The sequence below is a fragment of the Cyanistes caeruleus genome, chromosome 34 (assembly GCF_971803275.1).
Source record: "Cyanistes caeruleus chromosome 34, bCyaCae1.hap1.1, whole genome shotgun sequence".
Lineage (NCBI taxonomy): Eukaryota > Metazoa > Chordata > Aves > Passeriformes > Paridae > Cyanistes > Cyanistes caeruleus.
Window position 1 is genome coordinate 545,856 of NC_141735.1, and position 23,480 is coordinate 569,335.

At 66.8% G+C, this 23,480-nt stretch overlaps 2 protein-coding genes across 3 annotated transcripts; both read left to right on the forward strand.

Moving 5' to 3' along the window:
- The first annotated feature begins 1,275 nt into the window (after window positions 1-1,275).
- On the forward strand, window positions 1,276-10,176 carry LOC147647701 (blue-sensitive opsin). 2 transcript variants are annotated; one of them, XR_015281378.1, is made up of 6 exons: window positions 1,276-2,778; window positions 5,372-5,540; window positions 6,905-7,070; window positions 7,799-8,038; window positions 9,011-9,264; window positions 9,426-10,176. XR_015281378.1 is itself a non-coding variant. In XM_086871037.1 (5 exons), exons 1-5 carry the CDS (start codon window positions 2,394-2,396, stop codon window positions 9,137-9,139), a joined length of 1,089 nt encoding a protein of 362 aa, XP_086727163.1. In that variant the 5' UTR covers window positions 1,276-2,393; the 3' UTR covers window positions 9,140-10,176. The 2 variants fall into 2 exon arrangements, 1 of the variants encoding a protein (XP_086727163.1); XM_086871037.1 differs by having other exon boundaries at window positions 9,011-10,176.
- A 4,849-nt stretch (window positions 10,177-15,025) lies between these two features.
- LOC111922597 (red-sensitive opsin) lies at window positions 15,026-22,902 on the forward strand. The gene is made up of 6 exons (XM_086871080.1): window positions 15,026-15,137; window positions 16,159-16,455; window positions 17,202-17,370; window positions 19,160-19,325; window positions 20,459-20,698; window positions 22,780-22,902. Exons 1-6 carry the CDS (start codon window positions 15,026-15,028, stop codon window positions 22,891-22,893), a joined length of 1,098 nt encoding a protein of 365 aa, XP_086727206.1. The 3' UTR covers window positions 22,894-22,902.
- Window positions 22,903-23,480: the final 578 nt, after the last annotated feature.

Below are 23,480 nucleotides of genomic sequence, written 5' to 3' on the forward strand. Positions count from 1 at the left end.
CCCGGAGCGGCGCTGGCCCCGCCCCTCCGCCTGGCGCTCATTGGCCGGGCGCCCCGTCGCTCAAGGCGTCGGCGCGCGGCGATTGGGCGGCGGGGCCGCCCTCCGGGGGCGGGGCCGGGGCGCTCGCGCCGGGCCGTTGGAATTGGCGGGAAGCGCTGTCAGTTACGGGGGGCGGGGCCGGCGGAGCGCGCGCGGCCGCTCATTGGGCCCCGCGCCGGGACGCCGAGCGCTGATTGGCTCAGGGAGGCGTCGGTCAAGCTCCGGCGGAGGGGGCGTGGCCTGGGCCCCCCCGCGCTGCGAAGGGTTTGAAATCCAACGGCCGTAACGGTCCGCGAGGCCACGCCCACTCCTGGCCACGCCCCCGGCCACGCCCCGCCCGCCCCGGGTCCCACTGCCCCAGTGCGGGGACAACTGGGACCAGTGTGGGATAACTGGGACCAGTGTGGGGATAACTGGGACCAGTGTGGGACAACTGGGACCAGTGTGGGACAACTGGGACCAGTGTGGGGATAACTGGGACCAGTGTGGGGACAATGGGGACCAGTGTGGGGATAACTGGGACCAGTGTGGGGCAACTGGGACCAGTGTGGGGCAACTGGGACCAGTGTGGGGACAATGGGGACCAGTGTGGGGATAACTGGGACCAGTGTGGGGCAACTGGGACCAGTGTGGGGACAATGGGGACCAGTGTGGGGCAACTGGGACCAGTGTGGGGCAACTGGGACCAGTGTGGGGACAACTGGGACCAGTGTGGGGCAACTGGGACCAGTGTGGGGACAACTGGGACCAGTGTGGGGACAACTGGGACCAGTGTGGGGACAATGGGGACCAGTGTGGGACCAGTACGGGCATCACGGGCACCAGTACAGGACCAGTATGGGCACTGCACCCCCAGTAAAGCACCAGTCCGGGGATGGTGACCCCCAGTCCGGGGATGGTGACCCCCAGTCCGGTCCCTGGGGGGGGGCGGGGGCCGGGTGCCCCCCCCGGGCCCGGGGATGAGCGGGGATGGAGCGTTAATCCCCCCTCCCCCTCCCCCTCCCGACCCCCCCCCGGAACAACCCCAACCCCTCCCCCCCGACCCCCTCCCCAATATGAGGCAACCCAACCCCCCCCCGGACCCCCCCAAAGCCCCCCCCAAACCCTCCCCACCCTGGGACACCCCAAAACCCCCCCTGACCCCCCCTATAGACCCCTCCCCCCCCTTTTTTTCCACCCCACCCCCTCTCATTTGGGGGGGGGGGGGTCCCCGCCCCTCCCCTCCCCCCCCCCGGATCGGGGCCACCTCCGGGGGGATTGTCCCTAATCCCGACCATCCGTGACCCCCCCGGGATTAGGGGGGCACCTGGGGGGGTCCCCAGAGGGACCCTGGGACATGTAGTCCCCCCAAGACCCCCAAAAATCACCCCCAACCCCCCGGGGGGGCCACCCGGGACCTCCTAAAACCCCCCCGGGACCCCCCAAATCCAGGGGAGAAACCGGGGGGGGCTCGGGGGGGGGTCTGGGGTGTTTTGGGGGGTCTCGGGAGAAGCTTTGGGCTGTGGGTGAGGGGGATCGGGAAGGTTTGGGGTTAAAATTTGGGGTCCCGGGGAGCGTTTGAAGGTTCCAGTTAAAATCCCAATAAAATTTTGGCCTGCGGGGGGGTCCCGGGGAGGTTTTGGGGTCCAATTTAGGATCTCACAGAGTTTTTGGGGTCTAATTTAGGATCTCACTGAATTTTTGGGGTCCAGTTTAGGATCCTGAGGAGTTTTTGGGGTCCAATTTAGGATCTCACCGAGTTTTTGGGGTCCAATTTAGGATCTCACCGGGTTTTTGGGGTCTAATTTAGGATTCCACTGAATTTTTGGGGTCCAATTTAGGATTTTACCGAGATTTTGGGTCCAGTTTAGGATCCTGAGGAGTTTTTGGGGTCCAATTTAGGATCTCACCGAGTTTTTGGGGTCCAATTTAGGATCTCACGGGGTTTTTGGGGTCCAATTTACGATCCCACCAATCTTTCACTCCCCAAAACCCCCCAACCCCTCCCTACCCCCGGGGGTATTTCAGGACCCCCCCACCCCCCTCATTACACCAGCACCCAATTAAACCCTTTTAGCACGCGGGGGGGGGTCTGAAACCCCCTGATCCCCCCCCCAACCCCGCTAATCAGGGCTCGGGGGTGATTAAGACCCCCCAAAAGCCGCTTGCCGGGTGCCTAAGCCCAGCTTGGCCACCACCGGCCCCGGGATGAGCCGGGCTCAGCCGCTCTTTCCCTCCTGAGCCCCGATTATTCCCGGGGAGGGGGTGGGTGGGAATGCTGGGGAATGGGGGGGGGGGTCCCATCCCACCCACCCCCCTCCCTATAAAAAATCCACCCCACCGCCCCCCGCCCGCCCCTCGCCGCCGCCGCCGCCATGCAGAAACCACGGGAGATGCGCGACGACCTCCCCGAGGATTTCTACATCCCCATGAACCTGGAGACCACCAACCTGACGGCTCTCAGCCCTTTCCTGGTGCCCCAAACCCACCTGGGCAGCCCCGGCATCTTCAAGGCCATGGCGGCCTTCATGTTCCTCCTCATCATCCTCGGCGTGCCCATCAACGCGCTGACCGTGGCCTGCACCGCCAAGTACAAGAAGCTGAGGTCGCACCTCAACTACATCCTGGTCAACCTGGCGGTGGCCAACCTGCTGGTGGTGTGCGTGGGCTCCACCACCGCCTTCTACAGCTTCTCACAGATGTATTTCGCCCTGGGGCCCTTGGCCTGCAAGATCGAGGGGTTCGCCGCCACGCTGGGGGGTGAGGGGATGCGGGGAGGGGAGGGGTGGTGGGGCGGTGGGGGGTGTTTGGGTCTGGGGGTGTTTGGGTGTGGGGGTGTTTGGGTGTGGGGGTGTTGGGTGTGGGGCCATTGGGTCTGGGGGTGTTTGGGTCTGGGGGTGTTTGGGTCTGGGGGTGTTTGGGGATGGGGGTGTTGGGTGTGGGGGTGTTTGGGGATGGGGGTGTTTGGGGATGGGGGTGTTTGGGTGTGGGGGTGTTGGGGCTGTTGGGTCTGGGGGTGTTTGGGTCTGGGGGTGTTGGGGCTGTTGGGTCTGGGGGTGTTTGGGTCTCGGGGTGTTTGGTGTGGGGGTGTTGGGTGTGGGGGTGTTGGGTGTGGAGGTATTGGATTTGGGGACGTTGGATTTGGGGACATTGGGTCTGGGGGTGTTTGGGTCTGGGGGTGTTTGGGGATGGGGGTGTTTGGGTCTGGGGGTGTTTGGGTGTGGAGGTGTTTGGGTCTGGGGGTGTTTGGGTCTGGGGGTGTTTGGGTCTGGGGGTGTTTGGGTCTGGGGGTCACTGGGTGTGGAGGTGTTTGGGTTTGGGGGTGTTTGGTCTGGGGGTGTTTGGGTCTGGGGGTGTTGGATTTGGGGACGTTGGGTCTGGGGGTGTTTGGGTCTGGGGGTGTTTGGTCTGGGGGTGTTTGGGTCTGGGGGTGTTGGATTTGGGGACGTTGGGTCTGGGGGTGTTTGGGTCTGGGGGTGTTGGGTGTGGGGGTGGTGGGTGTGGGAGATGTGGGGCAGGAGGTCGCCATGGGCTGGGGACATTGGGTCTGGGGGTGTTGGGGCTGTTGGGTCTGGGGGTGTTGGGTCTGGGGGTGTTGGGTGTGGGGTGTTGGGTGTGGGGGTGTTGGGTGTGGGAGATGTGGGGCGGGAGGTCGCCATGGGCTGGGGGTGTTTGGGTCTGGGGGTGTTGGGTCTGGGGGTGTTTGGGTCTGGGGGTGTTGGGTCTGGGGGTGTTTGGGTCTGGGGTCATTGGGTGTGGGAGATGTGGGGCAGAAGGTCACCGTGGGTCTGGGGGTTTTGGGTCTGGGGGTGTTTGGTGTGGGGCTGTTGGGTCTGGGGGTGTTTGGGTCTGGGGGTGTTTGGGTCTGGGGGTGTTTGGTGTGGGAGCTGTGGGGCAGGAGGTCACCGTGGTGTGGGGGTGTTTGGATCTGGGGGTATTTGGATGTGGGGCTGTTGGGTCTGGGGGTGTTTGGTGTGGGATGTGTGGGGCAGGAGGTCACCGTGGGGCTGGGGGTGTTTGGGTCTGGGGGTCATTGGGTCTGGGGGTGTTTGGTGTGGGGCTGTTGGGTCTGGGGGTGTTTGGGTCTGGGGGTGTTTGGGTCTGGGGGTGTTGGGTCTGGGGGTGTTTGGGTGTGGGGCTGTGGGGCAGAAGGTCACTGTGGGTCTGGGGGTTTTGGGTCTGGGGGTCATTGGGTGTGGGGTTGTTGGGGTTGGGGGTGTTGGGTGTGGGAGCTGTGGGGCAGGAGGTCACCGTGGGGCTGGGGGTTGTTGGACACTGGACATGTGGGGCAGGAGGTCACCGTGGTGTGGGGACGCTGGGTGTGGGGACACTGGACATGTGGGGCAGGAGGTCACTGGGGCCGTGGGCACAGCTGGCCGGGTGTGGGGACATCGGGGACATCGGCGAGTGAGGGACACCGGACAGAGGGACAGGGGGACAGGGGGACACCGTGGGGACACCGTGGGGACACCGTGGGGACACTGTGAGGACACCATGGGGACACTGTGGGGACACCGTGGGGACACCGTGGGGACACCGTGACAGTGGCACAGGGCAGTGTCCTTGTGGTCACTGGTGTGGTGGCCATGGTGGCCGTGGTGGTCACTCCTGTCCCCAGGGATGGTGTCCCTCTGGTCCCTGCCCGTGGTGGCCGTGGTGACCATGGTGGCCATGGTGTCACCGGTGTCCCCCGTCCCCAGGGATGGTGTCCCTCTGGTCCCTGGCCATGGTGGCCATGGTGGCCATGGTGGCCATGGTGGCCATGGTGTCACCGGTGTCCCCCGTCCCCAGGGATGGTGTCCCTCTGGTCCCTGGCCATGGTGGCCATGGTGGCCATGGTGGCCATGGTGTCACTCCTGTCCCCTGTCCCCAGGGATGGTGTCCCTCTGGTCCCTGGCCGTGGTGGCCATGGTGGCCATGGTGGCCATGGTGGCCATGGTGTCACTCCTGTCCCCTGTCCCCAGGGATGTCCCTGTGGTCCCTGGCCATGGTGGCCATGGTGGCCATGGTGTCACCGGTGTCCCCTGTCCCCAGGGATGGTGTCCCTCTGGTCCCTGGCCGTGGTGGCCATGGTGGCCATGGTGGCCATGGTGTCACCGGTGTCCCCTGTCCCCAGGGATGGTGTCCCTCTGGTCCCTGGCCGTGGTGGCCGTGGTGGCCATGGTGGCCATGGTGGCCATGGTGTCACTCCTGTCCCCTGTCCCCAGGGATGGTGTCCCTCTGGTCCCTGGCCGTGGTGGCCATGGTGGCCATGGTGTCACCGGTGTCCCCCGTCCCCAGGGATGGTGTCCCTCTGGTCCCTGGCCGTGGTGGCCGTGGTGGCCATGGTGTCACCGGTGTCCCCTGTCCCCAGGGATGGTGTCCCTCTGGTCCCTGGCCGTGGTGGCCTTCGAGCGGTTCCTGGTCATCTGCAAGCCCCTGGGCAACTTCACCTTCCGTGGTAGCCACGCCGTGCTGGGCTGTGCCATCACCTGGATCTTCGGCCTCATCGCCTCCGTGCCCCCCCTCTTCGGCTGGAGCAGGTCTGGGGAGGGGTCTGGGGGTCCCGGGGGGGGTCAGGGGTCTCTGGGGGTCCCGGGGGGGGTCAGGGGTCTCTGGGGTCCTGGGGGGGGTCAGGGGGGTCTCTGGGGTCCTGGGGGGGGTCAGGGGTCTCTGGGGGTCCCGGGGAGGGGTCAGGGGGGTCTCTGGGGTCCTGGGGGGGGTCAGGGGTCTCTGGGGGTCCTGGGGGGGGTCAGGGGGGTCTCTGGGGGTCCTGGGGGGGGGTCAGGAGTCTCAGGGGGTCCCGGGGGGGGGTCAGGGGTCTCTGGGGGTTTGGGGTTCCAGCAGGAGCTGGGGGTTCCTGGAGTTGAGGATTTGGGGGGTCCCGGGAAGGGTCGGGGGGTCCTGGGTGGGGTCAGGGGGTCGCAGAGGTCACAGAGGGGTCGGGGGTCCTGGGGGGTGTTGGGGGGTTCAGGGGGGGTCGGGGGGGTCTTGAGGGGGTTGAGGATCCTGGAGGGTTTTGGGGGTCCCGGGGGGTTTTAAGAGGGAAGATCAGGGGGTCCTGGGAGTGATTTGGGACTCCCGGGGGTCCTGGGGGGGTCTCGGGGTGGATCCGGGGGTCCCGCAGCCCTGCGACCCCCCCTCAGCCCCCTCCCCAAAACCCACCCCCCCGGAGTGCCCGGAATTGTCGGGGATTTGGGGATTTCGGGATCCCGGGGGACTTTGCTGATCCCGGGGGCGGTCCGGGGGTCTCGAGGGGGGTTCGGGGGTCTCGGGGGAGGTTCGGGGGTCCCATGGCAGTGCCCACCCCTCACGCCCCCTCCCCAGGTCCATCCCCGATGGGCTGAGGAGCTCCCGAACTCGGGCGGGGGTCGCGGGAATTTTCGGGAATTTGCTGAGCCCGGGGGCGGTTCGGGGATTTTGGGGGTCCCGGGGGCGGTCCGGGGGTCTCGGGGGGGGCTCAGGGGTCCCGGGCTGACTTCGGGGGTCCCATGGCAGTGCCCACCCCCCACGCCCCCTCCCCAGCTCCATCCCCGAGGGGCTGAGGAGCTCCCGAACTCGGGCGGGGGTCGCAGGAATTTTCGGGAATTTATTGAGCTCCGAGCACTTATTGAGCCCGGGGGCGGTCCGGGGGTCTCGGGGGCGGTCCGGGGGTCCCGGGGGCGGTCCGGGGGTCTCGGGGGCGGTCCGGGGGTCCCATGGCAGTGCCCACCCCCCACGCCCCCTCCCCAGCTCCATCCCCGAGGGGCTGAGGAGCTCCCGAACTCGGGCGGGGGTCGCGGGAATTTTCGGGAATTTATTGAGCTCGGGGGACTTTGCCGATCCCGGGGGCGGCGCGGGGGTCCCGGGGGCGGCCCGGGGGTCCCGGGGGCGGCTCGGTGACCCCCAGCCGCGGCCCCCTCCCCAGGTACATCCCCGAGGGGCTGCAGTGCTCGTGCGGCCCGGACTGGTACACGACGGACAACAAATGGAACAACGAATCCTACGTGATTTTCCTCTTCTGCTTCTGCTTCGGCTTCCCCCTGTCCGTCATCGTCTTCTCCTACGGGCGGCTGCTGCTCACCCTGCGCGCGGTGAGGGGCTCGGGGGGTCCCGGGGGGGTTTGGGGGGGTCCCGGGGGGGTTTTGGGGGGATCAGGGGAGCGCAGGGTCCCGATCCTCATCGTCTCCTACGGGCGGCTGCTGCTCACCCTGCGCGCGGTCAGGGGCTCGGGGGGTCCCGGGGGGGTTTGGGGGGATCCCGAGGGGGTTTGGGGGGTCCCGGGGGGGTTTTGGGGGGGTCCCGGGGGGGTTTTGGGGGGATCAGGGGAGCGCAGGGTCCCGATCCTCATCGTCTCCTACGGGCGGCTGCTGCTCACCCTGGGCATGGTGAGGGGGTTTGGGGGGGTCCCGGGGGGTTTGGGGGGTCCCGAGAGGGTTTGGGGGGGTCCCGGGGGGTTTGGGGGGTCCCGGGGGGGTTTTGGGGGAGTCTCTGGGAGTCCCCGAGGGGTCCTGGGGGTCTCGGGTTATTTGGGGCGCACACCCCCCCATACCTGACCCCACACCCCCCACACCCGACCCCATATCCCCCATATCTCACCCCATATCCTCCCCCCATATCTGACCCCACACCCCCATATCTGACCCCACACCCCCATATCCTCCCCCCATATCTCACCCCATATCCCCCATACCCGACCCCACACCCCCCATACCTGACCCCACACCCCTGACCCCATATCCTCCCCCCATACCCGACCCCCACACCCCCCATACCCGACCCCACATCCCCCCCACTCCCCTCGCCCCACGGCGCCCCACAGGTGGCCAAGCAGCAGGAGCAGTCGGCCACCACGCAGAAGGCGGAGCGGGAGGTGACCAAGATGGTTGTGGTGATGGTTTTGGGGTTCCTGGTGTGCTGGCTGCCCTACTGCGCCTTCGCCCTGTGGGTGGTGACCCACCGCGGCCACCCCTTCGATGTGGGGCTGGCCTCCATCCCCTCCGTCTTCTCCAAGGCCTCCACCGTCTACAACCCCGTCATTTACGTCTTCATGAACAAACAGGTGCGGGCTGGGGGGCTGGGGGGATCTGGGGACGGGGGGGATTTGGGGACAGTGGGGCAGTGGGGGCTGGGGGGGGATTTGGGGACAATGGGGACAGGGGGACAGTGGGGGCTGGGGGGCGGATTTGGGGACAGTGGGGCAGTGGGGTGATGGGGACAGTGGGGGCTGTGGGGATTTGGGGACGGGAGGGGATTTGGGGACAGTGGGGCTGTGGGGCTGGGGGGGGATTTGGGGACAATGGGGCAGTGGGGTGATGGGGACAGTGGGGGCTGTGGGGATTTGGGGACAGGGGGGGTTATAGGGCAGTGGGGATTTGGGGACAGGGGGACAGTGGGGGCTGTGGGGCAGGGAGGGATTTGGGGGCAGTGGGGATTTGGGGACAATGGGGGGGATGGAGGTTATGGGGACAATGGGGCTGTGGGGGTGATGGGGACAGTGGGGGCTGTGGGGCAGGGGGGGATTTGGGGACAGGGGGGATTTGGGGGATTTGGGGACAGGGGGACAGTGGGGCTGTGGGGCAAGGGGGGCAGATTTGGGGACACTGGGGGCTGTGGGGACAATGGGGGGCGGATTTGGGGACAGGGGGACAGTGGGGGCTGTGGGGCAGGGGGGGATTTGGGGACGGGGGGATTTGGGGGATTTGGGGACAGTGGGGCTGTGGGGATTTGGGGACAATGGGGGGGATGGAGGTTATGGGGACAGTGGGGACAGTGGGGCAATGGGGATAATGGAAGTGTTGCTGTGGGTCTGGGGTCCCGCAGTGGGTCTGGGGCTGTTCCTATGGGTCCCGTTGTGGGTCTGGGGTCCCGCAGTGGGTCTGGGGTCCCGCAGTGGGTCAGGGGCTGTCGCTATGGGTCCCGCAGTGGGTCTGGGGTCTGTCTGTGGGTCTGGGGCTGTCGCTATGGGTCTGGGGCTGTCGCTATGGGTCCCGCAGTGGGTCTGGGGTCCCGCACTGACGCCCCCTCCCCACAGTTCCGCTCCTGCATGCTCAAGCTCGTGTTCTGCGGCCGGAGCCCCTTTGGGGACGATGACGACGTGTCCGGCTCGTCCCAGGCCACGCAGGTGTCCTCGGTGTCCTCCAGCCAGGTGTCCCCGGCCTAGGGCCTGCCCCATAGCGGCCCTGCCCCATAGCGGCCCTGCCCCATAGCGGGGCTGAGCCACAGCGGGGCTGCCCCATAGCGGGGCTGATCCACAGTGGGGCTGCCCCATAGCAGAGCTGAACCACAGTGGGGCTGCCCCATAGCAGAGCTGAGCCACAGCAGGGCTGCCCCATAGCGGGGCTGAGCCACAGTGGGGCTGCCCCATAGCGGGGCTGAGTCACAGCGGGGCTGCCCCATAGCGGGGCTGATCCACAGTGGGGCTGCCCCATAGCAGAGCTGAGTCACAGCGGGGCTGCCCCATAGCGGGGCTGAGCCACAGCGGGGCTGCCCCATAGCAGAGCTGATCCGCAGTGGGGCTGCCCCATAGCAGAGCTGAGCCACAGTGGGGCTGCCCCATAGCGGGGCTGATCCACAGTGGGGCTGCCCCATAGCAGAGCTGAGCCACAGTGGGGCTGCCCCATAGCGGGGTGGACCCACAGCAGGAGCTGCCCCATAGCAGAGCTGCCCCATGGCTCTGCCCCACGGCAGCTCTGCCCCACGGCTGTGCCCCACATTGGGCTGGGCCCTATATGGGGCTCAGCCTCGTGGTTCTGCCCCATGGCAGCTCTGCCCCACGGCTCTGCCCCACGGCTCTGCCCCGCGGTGGGGCTGCCCCATAGCAGAGCTGCCCCACGGCTCTGCCCCGCAGCTCTGCCCCATGGTGGTTCCGCCCCACGGCTCTGCCCCACATCGGGCTCTGCCCCACATCGGGCTCAGCCTCGCGGCTCTGCCCCATGGAAAGCTCTGCCCCACGGCTCTGCCCCATGGAAAGCTCTGCCCCATGGAAAGCTCTGCCCCACGGCTCTGCCCCATGGAAAGCTCTGCCCCATGGCGGTTCTGCCCCACGGCGATGCTGCCCCACAGCTTTGCTCTATGGAGGCTCAGCCCCACACCGGGCTCTGCCCCACGGCGATGCCGCCCCCCCTGCCCGCTGTGGGGCAGCCCCACGGCTCCGTTGTACATAAACCCCCCCCCCCCGCATTAAACACTGGAGACGCAGCCGCTGCCTCTGCTTTGGGGGCCGCCCCACAAGTGCCCCACAAGTGCCCCACAAGTGCCCCCAGACCCACAGGTACCGCCCCAGATACCCCACAAGTGCCTTCACGCTGCCCCCCAAGTGCCCCCAGCCCCACAAGTGCCCTCCGAGTGCCCCACAAGAACCCCACAAGAACCCCACCGGTGTCCCCGCAGTGCCCCCAGCCCCACAAGTGCCCCATAAGTGCCCCACACGCGCCCCACAAATGCCCCACACGCGCCCCACAAGTGTCCTCGCATTAACCCCATACCCCCCAGTGCCGCCGTAGTGCCCCCAGCCCCACACGCGCCCCATAAGTGCCCCAAAAATTACCCCCGAAATGCCAAAAATTACCCCCGAAATGCCAAAAATTACCCCCGAAATGCCCCAAAAACGCCCCCGAAGGGCCCCAAACGCCCCGCGGTGCCCCCCAAGTGCCCCCGCCGTGCCCCCCAAGTGCCCCGCAGTGGGGCGCGCGGCCGAGTTCTGCCAGTAGTGAGCTTTTCTTATTTCCCAGGAAAAAGTTCAGAACTAGCGGAATTCCGGCCGCACGGCCCGGGGGGACACGCGGGGACACCCCGGGGACACCCTGGGGACACCCCCGGGGACACCCCCGGCTCCCGTGGGACCCCTTGGTGGCCCCACTGTGACCCACAGCACCCATTGGTGCCCCATTGAGGCTCGTGGTGGCCCCAAATCAGCCCGAAATCGGCCCAAAATCAGCCCCTGGTGGCCCCAAATCAGCCCCTGGTGGCCCCAAATCAGCCCCTGGTGGCCCTTGGTGGCCCCACTGTGACCCACAGCAGCCCCACGGCGCCTTGGTGGCCCCACAGAGCCCCCCCGGAGCCCCCGACCCCCGCCCCACAGAGCCCCCCACCCCCGCCCCACAGAGCCCCCCCAGCACTTACCGGCGCCCCCCGGAATTGGGGGGGAGAGATGGGGGGTGGAGGGCGCCGCCCGCCCCCTTTTCCCCTCAATTTGGGGGGCTCCGACTGCCCCCCAACCCAATTCCGCCCCCCTGGAACCCGCGCCGGACTCCTCAAAACCTCCCCGGGGACCCCCGGAACGGCCCCAAAACCGCTCGGAACGGCCCCAAAATTCCTCCGAACGACCCCAAAATTCTTCAGAAACTCCCCCAGAGCCCCCCAGAAAACCCCGGAGCCCCCCAGAGCCCCGCAGGGACCCCTGGAACGACCCCAAAACCGCTCGGAACAGCCCCAAAACCCCTCGGAACGACCCCAAAATTCCTCAGAATGACCCCAAAATTCCTCCGAACGACCCCAAAACCGCTCGGAACGACCCCAAACCCCTCCAGACCCTCCCCAGAACCCCCCAGACCCCTCCCAGAGCCCCCCGGAACCCTCCAGACCCCCCCCCAAAATCCCTTCCGAACCTCCCCAGACCCTTCCAGAACCGCTCCCAAACCTCTCAGAACCGCCCCAAAACCCCCGACCCCCAACCCCCGACACCCCCCTCCCCAAAAAAAACCCTCCCCAGCTCCCCCCCGGAGCCCCCCGGAGCCCCCCAACTTCTCTCTCCGCCGCTCCGCGCCCCCTTTTCCCCGGGGGGGGATTAAAATTTCCGTGTCCCCCCCTAATCGGACTCCCCCGGGGCGACCCGAAAATCCCGGGATTAGGGGGGGAGGGGGCGTGGGGGGAGGGGGGGCAGCTCCGGGCCCCCCCCCGGGGTGGGGGGAGGGGATTAAGGTCAATCCTGGGGGGCCTTTCTGGGGTGACCCCCCCCCCACTCCGAGGAGCGCCCCCCAACCCCCGAGACCCCCCCCAGGACCCCCGGTGGGTGCAGAAAAAGGGGGGGGGGGACACCCCAGGACCCCCAGTTGGCGCCCCCCGCCCCTCGTTAATCCGCCCCTCCCCCCGCTCCGGGTTAATTGCTAATTAGGGCTGGGGTTATTTTGGGGGGCTCCCCCCGTGCCCCACTTGGCCCCGAGCCGGAGCCCCCCGTGATGTAACGCGGCCTCGTGACCCCGATCCGGGGGTCCGGGGGGGGCAGGACCCCCAAATGTGGGTCAGGAGGGGACCCCGACCCCCGATGTGGGTCAGGACCCCCCGATGTGGGTCAGAACCCCCCGATGTGGGTCAGGAGGGGACCCCGGCCCCCGATGTGGGTCAGGACCCCCCGATGTGGGGCAGAACCCCCCGATGTGGGGCAAGAGGGGGTCCTGAGGAGCCGGTGTGGGTCAGGACCCCCTGATGTGGGTCAGGACCCCCAAATGTGGGTCAGGAGGGGACCCCGGCCCCCGATGTGGGTCAGGACCCCCCGATGTGGGGCAGAACCCCCCGATGTGGGGCAAGAGGGGGTCCTGAGGAGCCGGTGTGGGTCAGGACCCCCTGATGTGGGTCAGGACCCCCAAATGTGGGTCAGGAGGGGACCCCGGCCCCCCGATGTGGGTCAGGACCCCCCGATGTGGGTCAGGAGCCCCCGATGTGGGTCAGGACCCCCAAATGTGGGTCAGGACCCCCCGATGTGGGTCAGGACCCCCGAAGTGGGGCAGGAGGGATCCAGGACCGAGAGTTTTGTGGGGCGGGGGGAGCCAGGACCCCCCGATGTGGGTCAGGACCCCCCGATGTGGGGCAGGACCCCCTGATGTGGGGCAGGACCCCCCGATGTGGGTCAGGAGGGGGCTCGGGACCCCGCTATGGGGCAGGACCCCGATGTGGGGCAGGGTCTCACACCCCGGGGGGGGCAGCGCTGCTCCTGGGGGGTCTCAGCCCCACATTTGGGGGTCCCGGGGGTCTCAGCCCCTCATTTGGGGGTCCCGGGGGTCTCAGCCCCACACTTGGGGGTCCCGGGGGGGTCTCAGCCCCTCATTTGGGGGTCCCGGGGGTCCCAGTCAGGAATTGAGGGTGGGGAACCAGCGCTGGGGTTTGGGGGGTCCCGGGGGGGTCCCGGGGGTTTCTGGGGGCGCTGATTTCGATTCTGGGGGTCGCGTTGGGATCTTGGGGGTCCCGGGGGGTCAATTCGGGCCTCGAGGGGGGAAATTTGTGTCCCGGGGGGGCCAATTTGGATCTCGGGGGGGAATTAAAAACCCCCCAGGAAAAGTCGGGGCCGTTCACGATTAACGCTGGGTTTGGGGGTCCCGGGGGGTCCCGGAGGTGCCGATTTCGATCCCGGGGGTCCCGTCCCCATCCCGGGGGTCCCGGGGGGGCCAATTTGGACCCCTCGGGGGAGTTAAAACCCCCCCAATAAAAGTCGGGGCCATTCACGATTTACCCTCACAAACTCTTTGGTTTTTTGGGGGTCCCGGGGGGTCCCGGGGGTGCCGATTTCAACCCCGGGGGTCCCGTCCCCATCCCGGGGGTCCCGGGGGGGAAAATTTGGACCCCTCGGGGGAGTTAAAACCCCCCCAATAAAAGTCGGGGCCGTTCACGATTGACCCTCACAAACTCTTTTGGTTTTTTGGGGGTCCCGGGGGGTCCCGGAGGTGCCAATTTCGACCCCGAGGTTCCCGTTCCCATCCCGGGGGTCCCATTCTGATCCCGGGGGTCCCGGGGGGGCCAATTTGGACCCCTCGGGGGGGAATTAAAAACCCCCCAAGAAAAGTCGGGTCGGTTCACGATTAACGCTGGGTTTGGGGGTCCCGGGGGGTCCCGGGGGGTCCCGGAGGTGCCGATTTCGATTCCGGGGGTCCCGTTTGGATCCCGGGGGTCCCGTTTTGATCCCGGGGGTCCCGTCCCCATCCAGGGGGGGCCAATTTGGACCCCTCGGGAGGGAATTAAAAACCCCCCAGGAAAAGTCGGGTCCATTCACGATTAACGCTGGGTTTGGGGGTCCCGGGGGGGCCCGGGGGGTCCCGGGGGTGCCGATTTCAACCCCGAGGGTCCCGTTTGGATCCCGAGGGTCCCGTCCCCATCCCGGGGGTCCCGGGGGGCCAATTTGGACCCCTCGGGGGGAGTTAAAAACCCCCCAGGAAAAGTCGGGTCGGTTCACGATTAACGCTGGGTTTGGGGGTCCCGGGGGGTCCCGGGGGGTCCCAGAGGTGCCGATTTCGATTCCGGGGGTCCCGTTTGGATCCCGAGGAACTCGGGGGGTCAATTTGGATCTCGGGGGGGCCAATTTGGACCCCTCGGAGGAGTTAAAAACCCCCCAGGAAAAGTCGGGTCCATTCACAATTAACGCTGGGTTTGGGGGTCCCGGGGGGTCCCGGGGGGTCCCGGAGGTGCCAATTTCGACCCCGAGGGTCCCGTTCCCATCCCGGGGGTCCCGTTCTGATCCCGGGGGTCCCGGGGGGGCAAATTTGGACCCCTCGGGGGAATTAAAAACCTCCCAGGAAAAGTCGGGATCGTTCACGATTGACCCTCACAAACTCCTTTGGTTTTTTGGGGGTCCCGGGGGGTCCCGGGGGGTCCCGGGGGTGCCGATTTCAACCCCGGGGGTCCCGTCCCCATCCCGGGGGGGCCAATTTGGACCCCTCGGGAGGGAATTAAAAACCCCCCAGGAAAAGTCGGGTCGGTTCACGATTAACGCTGGGTTCGGGGGTCCCGGGGGGTCCCGGAGGTGCCGATTTCGATCCCGGGGGTCCCGTCCCCATCCCGGGGGTCCCGGGGGGGATCAGTCGGACCCCGGGGGGGTCTCGCAGAGCCCAGGAAGCAGCGGGGGGATTAAGGCCGAATCCCATCAGCTCACCCCGGCTGCTCAGGTGAGCCCGGGCCGCGCCCCCCCCGCATCCCCGCGGCCCCAATTAAGGGCTCAGGCACGAGGGGGGGATTTTAATTTTGGGGGGGTTTGGGGTTAATCCGGGGGCGGGGGGAGGGGTCTATAAGAGCAGGGGGGTCGGGCGGCCGGGGCAGTGGCGCTGGTGGCACTTTGGGGACAATGGCCACGGCTGTTTGGGACGGGGCGGTTTTCGCCGCCCGCCGGCGACACGAGGACGACGACACCACGCGCGACAGCATCTTCACCTACACCAACAGCAACAACACGCGCGGTGAGGCGGGGGACACCGCGGGGACAGCGGGGGACAGCGGGGGACAGCGGGGGACAGCGGGGGAGGGGGCGCGGGGTGGGTCTGGGGGGAATTTTGGAGGTTTTGGGGTCGGTGCACCAATGGTGGAGATGAGTGCGGTGAGGGTGTTTGGGGTATTGGGGACACAGAGAAGCACGAAGGGACATTGGGGGACACTTGGGGACAGCGGGGGACAGCGGGGGAGGGGGCTTGGGGAAATTTTGAGGAGTTTTGGGGCCAAGAACCAACCTCAGCGGGCTCGAGGGGGACATGGGGGGGACCCGAGGGGACACGGAGGGGGGAGTTTTGAGGAGTTTTGAGGAGTTTTGAGGAGTTTTGGGGTCACCAACCAACCGCAGTAGCCACAAGGGGACAGGAGGTGACCCTCAGGCACACGGGGGTGACCCCTGGGGACACGGGGGTGACTCCTGGACACATGGGGGTGACCCTTGGGGACACAGGGGTGACCCTTGGGGACACAGGGGTGACCCTTGGGGACACAGGAGTGACCCTGGACACATGGGGGTGACCCTTGGGCACAGGAGGTGACCCTTGGGCACAGGAGGTGACCCTTGGGGACATGGGGGTGACCCTCAAGCACACAGGGGTGACTCCTGGACACATGGGGGTGACCCTTGGGGACAGGAGGTGACCCTTGGAGACACAGGGGTGACCCTTGGGGACATGGGGGTGACCCTCAAGCACACAGGGGTGACTCCTGGACACACGGGGGTGACCCCTGGACACATGGGGGTGACCCTTGGGGACAGGAGGTGACCTTTGGGGACACAGGAGTGACTCCTGGACACATGGGGGTGACCCTTGGGCACAGGAGGTGACCCTTGGGGACACAGGAGTGACTCCTGGACACACAGGGGTGACCCTCAAGCACACGGGGGTGACTCCTGGACACACGGGGGTGACCCTTGGGCACAGGAGGTGACCCTTGGGGACACAGGGGTGACCCTGCACACACGGGGGTGACCCCACGCCGTCCCCCCAGGTCCCTTCGAGGGTCCCAACTACCACATCGCCCCGCGCTGGGTGTACAACCTGACGTCGCTGTGGATGATCTTCGTGGTGATCGCCTCGGTGTTCACCAACGGGCTGGTGCTGGTGGCCACCGCCAAGTTCAAGAAGCTGCGGCACCCCCTGAACTGGATCCTGGTCAACCTGGCCGTGGCCGACCTGGGCGAGACGGTGATCGCCAGCACCATCAGCGTGGTCAACCAGATCTTCGGCTACTTCATCCTCGGCCACCCCATGTGCGTCATCGAGGGCTACACCGTCAGCGCCTGTGGTCAGTCGGGGGCTGCGGTCAGTCTGGGGGTGTGGGGTCAGTCGGGGGGTGTGGGGTCAGTCAGGGTGTGGGGTCAGTCTGGGGGTGTGGGGTCAGTCTGGGGGTCTGGGGTCAGTCTGGGGGTGTGGGGTGTGGGGTCAGCGCCTGTGGTCAGTCTGGGGCTGCGGTCAGTCTGGGGGTGTGGGGTCAGTCAGGGGGTGTGGGGTCAGCGCCTATGGTCAGTCGGGGTGTGGGGTCAGTCGGGGTGTGGGGTCAGTCTGGGGCTGTGGGGTCAGCGCCTGTGGTCAGTCAGGGTGTGGGGTCAGTCAGGGTGTGGGGTCAGTCTGGGGGTGTGGGGTGTGTGGTCAGTGGCTGTGGTCAGTTTGAAACAGAGTTATGGGGTGTGGGGTGGGTCAGGGATGTAGGGCTGGGATGTGGGGGGTGGGATGTGGGTCAGGGATGTGGGTCAGGGATGTGGGTCACAGATGTGGGTCAGGGATGTGGGTCAGGGATGTGGGTCACAGATGTGGGTTAGGGATGTGGGTCAAGGACTCTCCATGGGTCTGGGCGCTATGGGGCAGCCCCACAGCCACTCCAAACCCCCCGAAACCCCCCCAGCACTGCCCACACCCCCCATAGAGCCTGGGGTTCCCTATGGGGCTCCCTATGGGGCTCAATGGGTTCCACCTCCATGGGGCCGTGCTCTATGGGGCTCAGTGGGTCCGGGCGCTATGGGGCAGCCCCACAGCCACCCCAAACCCCCGCAGGCATCACGGCGCTGTGGTCCCTGGCCATCATCTCCTGGGAGCGCTGGTTCGTGGTCTGCAAACCCTTCGGGAACATCAAGTTCGACGGGAAGCTGGCGGTGGCCGGGGTCCTCTTCTCCTGGATCTGGTCCTGCGCCTGGACCGCGCCCCCCATCTTCGGCTGGAGCAGGTGGGGAGGGGGCTCCGGGCCCTGGGGAGGGGGCTCCGGGCCCTGGGGGTGTCCCCGGGGGGTCTGGAGATGTCCCCAGGGTGTGGGGAGGGGTCCGGGCCGGGGTCCTCTCCTCCTGGATCTGGTCCAGGATTCGGCCGGAGCAGGTGGGGAGGGGGCTCCGGGCCCTGGGGAGGGGGCTGGGGGTGTCTCCAGGGGGTGTTTGGGGTGACCCCGAGGTTCCCGGGGGTCCCCAGGACCCGGAGCTTTCCCGAGGAGTTTTTGGGGGGTCCCTTTTGTCACCCGAGCCCCCCCCGGGCAGGTACTGACCCCACGGGGGTGGCCCAGAGCTCCTCAGGATGGGTCTGGGGGTGACCTGGGTGTCCCCAAAAACAGCTCCATGGGGGTACCCGGGGGTCTCCCGGCCCCGGGGGTTTCCCGAGGAGTTTTTGGGGGGTCCCTTTTGTCACCCGAGCCCCCCCGGGCAGGTACTGACCCCAAGGGGGTCCCCAAAACCAGCTCCAGGACTATCCCAGGTGTCCCCAGAAAGGGTCTGGGGGTGATCCCGGGGGTCTCCCGGCCCCGGGGGTTTCCCGAGGAGTTTTTGGGGGGGTCCCTTTTGTCACCCGAGCCCCCCCGGGCAGGTACTGGCCCCACGGGGGTGGCCCAGGTGTCCCCAGGTGTCCCCAAAAACAGCTCCAGGACTATCCCAGGTGTCCCCAGAAAGGGTCTGGGGTGATCCCGGGGGTCCCCAGGACCCGGAGCTTTCCCGAGGAGTTTTGGGGGGTCCCTTTTGTCACCCGAGCCCCCCCGGTGTCCCCCCCGGGCAGGTACTGACCCACGGGGGTGGCCCAGAGCTCCTCAGGAATGACTTTAGGGGGGCCCCCAGGACCATCCCGGGGGTCCCCAGGACCCAGAGCCTTCCCGAGGAGTTTTGGGGGGTCCCTTTTGTCACCCGAGCCCCCCCGGGCAGGTACTGACCCCACGGGGGTGGCCCAGGTGTCCCCAGGTGTCCCCAAAACCAGCTCCAGGACTATCCCAGGTGTCCCCAGAAAGGGTCTGGGGGTGATCCCGGGGGTCTCCCGGCCCCGGGGGTTTCCCGAGGAGTTTTGGGGGGTCCCTTTTGTCACCCGAGCCCCCCCCGGGCAGGTACTGGCCCCACGGGGGTGACCCAGAGCTCCTCAGGATGGGTCTGGGGGTGACCTGGGTGTCCCCCAAAAACAGCTCCATGGGGGTACCCGGGGGTCTCCCGGCCCCGGGGGTTTCCCGAGGTGTTTTGGGGGGTCCCTTTTGTCACCCGAGCCCCCCCGGGCAGGTACTGACCCCAAGGGGGTCCCCAAAACCAGCTCCAGGACTATCCCAGGTGTCCCCAGAAAGGGTCTGGGGGTGATCCCGGGGGTCTCCCGGCCCCGGGGGTTTCCCGAGGAGTTTTTGGGGGGTCCCTTTTGTCACCCGAGCCCCCCCGGGCAGGTACTGGCCCCACGGGGGTGGCCCAGGTGTCCCCAGGTGTCCCCAAAACCAGCTCCAGGACTATCCCAGGTGTCCCCAGAAAGGGTCTGGGGTGATCCCGGGGGTCCCCAGGACCCGGAGCTTTCCCGAGGAGTTTTGGGGGGTCCCTTTTGTCACCCGAGCCCCCCCGGTGTCCCCCCCGGGCAGGTACTGACCCCACGGGGGTGGCCCAGGTGTCCCCAGGTGTCCCCAAAAACAGCTCCAGGAGGGTCCCCAGGACTATCCCGGGGGTCTCCCGGCCCCGGGGGTTTCCCGAGGAGTTTTGGGGGGTCCCTTTTGTCACCCGAGCCCCCCCGGGCAGGTACTGGCCCCACGGGCTGAAGACCTCGTGCGGGCCCGACGTGTTCAGCGGCAGCACCGACCCGGGGGTCCAGTCCTACATGGTGGTCCTGATGGTCACCTGCTGCTTCTTCCCGCTGGCCGTCATCATCTTCTGCTACCTGCAAGTGTGGCTGGCCATCCGTGCGGTGAGGAGACCCCTCCCCAAAATCCCGGAGTGAAAAACCCCCCCGGGAAAAATCCCGGACCTTAAAAACCCCCTCCCCAAAATCCCGGACCGAAAAAACCCCCTCCCCAAAATCCCGGACCCAAAATCCCCCTCCCCAAAAATGCCGGAGTGAAAAACCCCCCCGGGAAAAATCCCGGACCCGAAACCCCCTCCCCAAAAATCCCGGACCGAAAAATCCCCCTCCCCAAAATCCCGGAGTGAAACCCCCCCCCGGGAAAAATCCCGGAGTGAAAAAACCCCTCCCCAAAAATCCCGGACCCAGAAACCCCCTCCCCAAAAATCCCGGACCCAGAAACCCCCTCCCCAAAAATCCTGAACTGAAAAAAAAACCCAGGAAAAATCCCGGACTGAGAAACAAAAACCCGAATATCCCCCCAGGACCCCCCCAGACCCCCTGTAACCCCCCCAGGACCCCCCCAGGACCCCCCAAGCCCCCCTGTAACCCCCCCAGGACCCCCCAGGACCCCTTGTAACCCCCCAGGACCCCTTTTAACCCCTTCAGGACCCCCCAGCCCCCCTTTAACCCCCCCCCAGGACCCCCTGTAACTCCCCCAGGACCCCCCCAGACCCCCTGTAACCCCCCCAGCCCCCCCAGTCCCCCATAACCCCCCTGTAACCCCTCCAGGACCCCTTTTAACCCCCCCCAGTCCCCCTTTAACCCCCCCATAACCCCCGTAACCCTCCCAGGACCCCTTTTAACCCCCTCAGGACCCCCCAGCTCCCCTTTAACCCCCCCAGGACCCCGCAGCCCCCCATAACCCCCGCAGGACCCCCCAGGACCCCCTTTAACCCCCCCAGGACCGCCCCCAGCCCCCCATAACCCCCCTGTAACCCCCCCAGGACCCCCTTTAACCCCCCCAGGACGCCCCCAGGACCCCCTTTAACCCCCCCCCAGCCCCCCATAACCCCCCTGTAACCCCCCCAGGACCCCCTTTAACCCCCCCCAGCCCCCCTTTAACCCCCCAACCCCCCGTAACCCCCCTGTAACCCCCCCAGGACCCCCTTTAACCCCCCCTCAGCCCCCCCCAGCCCCCCATAACCCCCTCCCAGGACCCCCCCCAGCCCCCCATAACCCCCCTGACCCCCCCGCAGGTGGCGGCGCAGCAGAAGGAGTCGGAGTCGACGCAGAAGGCGGAGAAGGAGGTGTCGCGCATGGTGGTGGTGATGATCCTGGCCTACTGCTTCTGCTGGGGGCCCTACACCATCTTCGCCTGCTTCGCCGCCGCCAACCCCGGCTACGCCTTCCACCCGCTCACCGCCGCCCTGCCCGCCTTCTTCGCCAAGAGCGCCACCATCTACAACCCCATCATCTACGTCTTCATGAACAGACAGGTGAGGGGCTCACCTGGGACACCTGGGGACACCTGGGGACACGTGAGACACACCTGGGTACAGCTCAGGGTATGGGGTTATGGGTTATGGGTCACCATCTACAACCCCATCATCTACGTCTTCATGAACAGACAGGTGAGCTTTGGGTACCTGAGCACACCTGGGGACACCTGGGGGCACCTGGGGACACCTGGGGACAGCTGGGGACAGCTCAGGGTATGGGGTTATGGGCTATGGGTCGCCATCTACAACCCCATCATCTACGTCTTCATGAACAGACAGGTGAGCTTTGGGTACCTGAGCACACCTGGGGACACCTGGGGGCACCTGGGGACACCTGGGGACAGCTGGGGACAGCTCAGGGTATGGAGACACAGCTCAGGGTATGGGGTTATGGGTTATGGGTCACCATCTACAACCCCATCATCTACGTCTTCATGAACAGACAGGTGAGGAGCTCACCTGGGGACACCTGGGGATAGCTGGGGACACGTGAGACACACCTGGGTACAGCTCAGGGTATGGGGTTATGGGCTATGGGTCACCATCTACAACCCCATCATCTACGTCTTCATGAACAGACAGGTGAGGGGCTCACCTGGGCACACCTGGGGACACGTGAGACACACCTGGGCACACCTGGGGACACCTGGGGACACCTGGGACACACCTGGGCACACCTGGGCACACCTGGGGGCACGTGAGACACACCTGGGGACACGTGAGACACACCTGGGGACAGCTGGGGCACACCTGGGGACACCTGGGCACACCTGGGGGCACCTGGGGACACCTGGGGACAGCTCAGGGTATGGGGTTATGGGCTATGGGTCACCATCTACAACCCCATCATCTACGTCTTCATGAACAGACAGGTGAGGAGCTCACCTGGGGACAGCTGGGGACACCTGAGATAGCTGGGACACACCTGGGGACACCTAGGCACACCTGGGTACACCTGAGATAGCTGGGACACACCTGGGGACACCTAGGCACACCTGGGTACACCTGAGATAGCTGGGACACACCTGGGACACACCTGGGACACACCTAGGCACACCTGGGTACACCTGGGGGCACCTGGAGAGAGCCAGGATAGAGCAGGGACAGGTGACACAGAACGGGAACAGGTGACACGGAGCAGGGACAGGTGACACAGAGCAGGAACAGGTGACACAGGTGACATGGAGCAGCTGCCACCACCAGCTCCACCTGTCCCCCCGGTGTCACCCATCCGGTGTCACCTGCGCGGGACCCCCAATGTGGGGCTCTGGCTGACCCGGTGTCCCCCTGTCTGTCCCCTCTGTCCCCTGTCTGTCTGTCCCTGTCCGGTGTCTGTCTGTCCGTGTGTCCCCTGTCCGTGTGTCCGGTGCCTGTGTCTCCCTGTCCCCTCTGTCCTGCGTCCGTCTGTCCCCTGTCCGTCTGTCCCTGTCCCCCTGTCTGTCCGGTGTCTGTCTGTCCCGTGTCCATGTGTCCGTGTGTCCCCTGTCCATCTGTCCGTGTGTCCGGTGTCCGTCTGTCCGTCCGTGTGTCTGGTGTCTATCTGTCCCTCTGTCCCCTGCCCGTCTGTCCCTCTGTCCCCTGTCCATGTGTCCCCTGTCCGTGTGTCCCCTGTCCATCTGTCCGTGTGTCCGTGTGTCCGTGTGTCCGTGTGTCCGGTGTGTCCGTGTGTCTGTGTGTCCCCTGTCCATCTGTCTGTCTGTCCCCTGTCCGGTGTCCGTCTGTCCGTCTGTCCCCTGTCCGGTGTCCGTGTGTCCGGTGTCCATCTGTCTGTGTGTCCGTCTGTCCCGTGTCCGTGTGTCCGGTGTCTGTGTGTCCGTGTGTCCGTGTGTCCGGTGTCCCTCTGTCCCCTGTCTGGTGTCCGTGTGTCCGGTGTCTGTCTGTCCCCTGTCCGGTGTCCGTGTGTCCGTGTGTCCCCTGTCCATCTGTCCGTGTGTCCGGTGTCCCTCTGTCCCCTGTCCGTGTGTCCGGTGTCCGTGTGTCCCCTGTCCGTCTGTCCCCTGTCCGTCTGTCCCCTGTCCGTGTGTCCGTCTGTCCGTCTGTCCGTCTGTCCCCTGTCCGTGTGTCCGGTGTCCCCGCAGTTCCGGAACTGCATCCTGCAGCTCTTTGGCAAGAAGGTGGACGATGGCTCCGAGGTCTCCACCTCGCGCACCGAGGTCTCCTCGGTCTCCAACTCCTCCGTGTCCCCCGCCTAGGGACCCCCGCCGCCCCCTCCCCAATAAAGCTTTGTACCTCCCGGACACGTGTCCTGCGCGCTGCCACCGCGGCCCCGGGGGTCCCCAACGGTCCTGGGGGTCCCCGATGGCCCCGGGGGTCCCCAATGTCCCCGGGGGTCCCCAATGTCCCCTCCCCGCGGGTCCCCAATGGCCCTGGGGGTCCCCAGTGGCTCCTCCTTGGAGGTCTCCAATGTCCCCAATGGCCCTGGGGGTCCCCAGTGTCCCCTCCCCGCGGGTCCCAAATGGCCCTGGGGGTCCCCAATGGCCCCGGGGGTCCCCAATGGTCCTGGGGGTCCCCAGTGTCCCCTCCCCGCGGGTCCCCAATGGCCCCGGGGGTCCCCAACGGTCCTGGGGGTCCCCAATCGTCCTGGAGGTCCCCGATGGTCCTGGGGGTCCCCAATGTCCCCTCCTTGGGGGTCCCCAATGTCCCAAATAGCCCCGGGGGTCCCCAATGGCCCCGGGGGTCCCAAATGGCCCTGGGGGTCCCCAAAGGTCCTGGGGGTCCCCAATGGCCCTGGGGGTCCCCAGTGGCTCCTCCTTGGAGGTCTCCAATGTCCCCAGTGGCT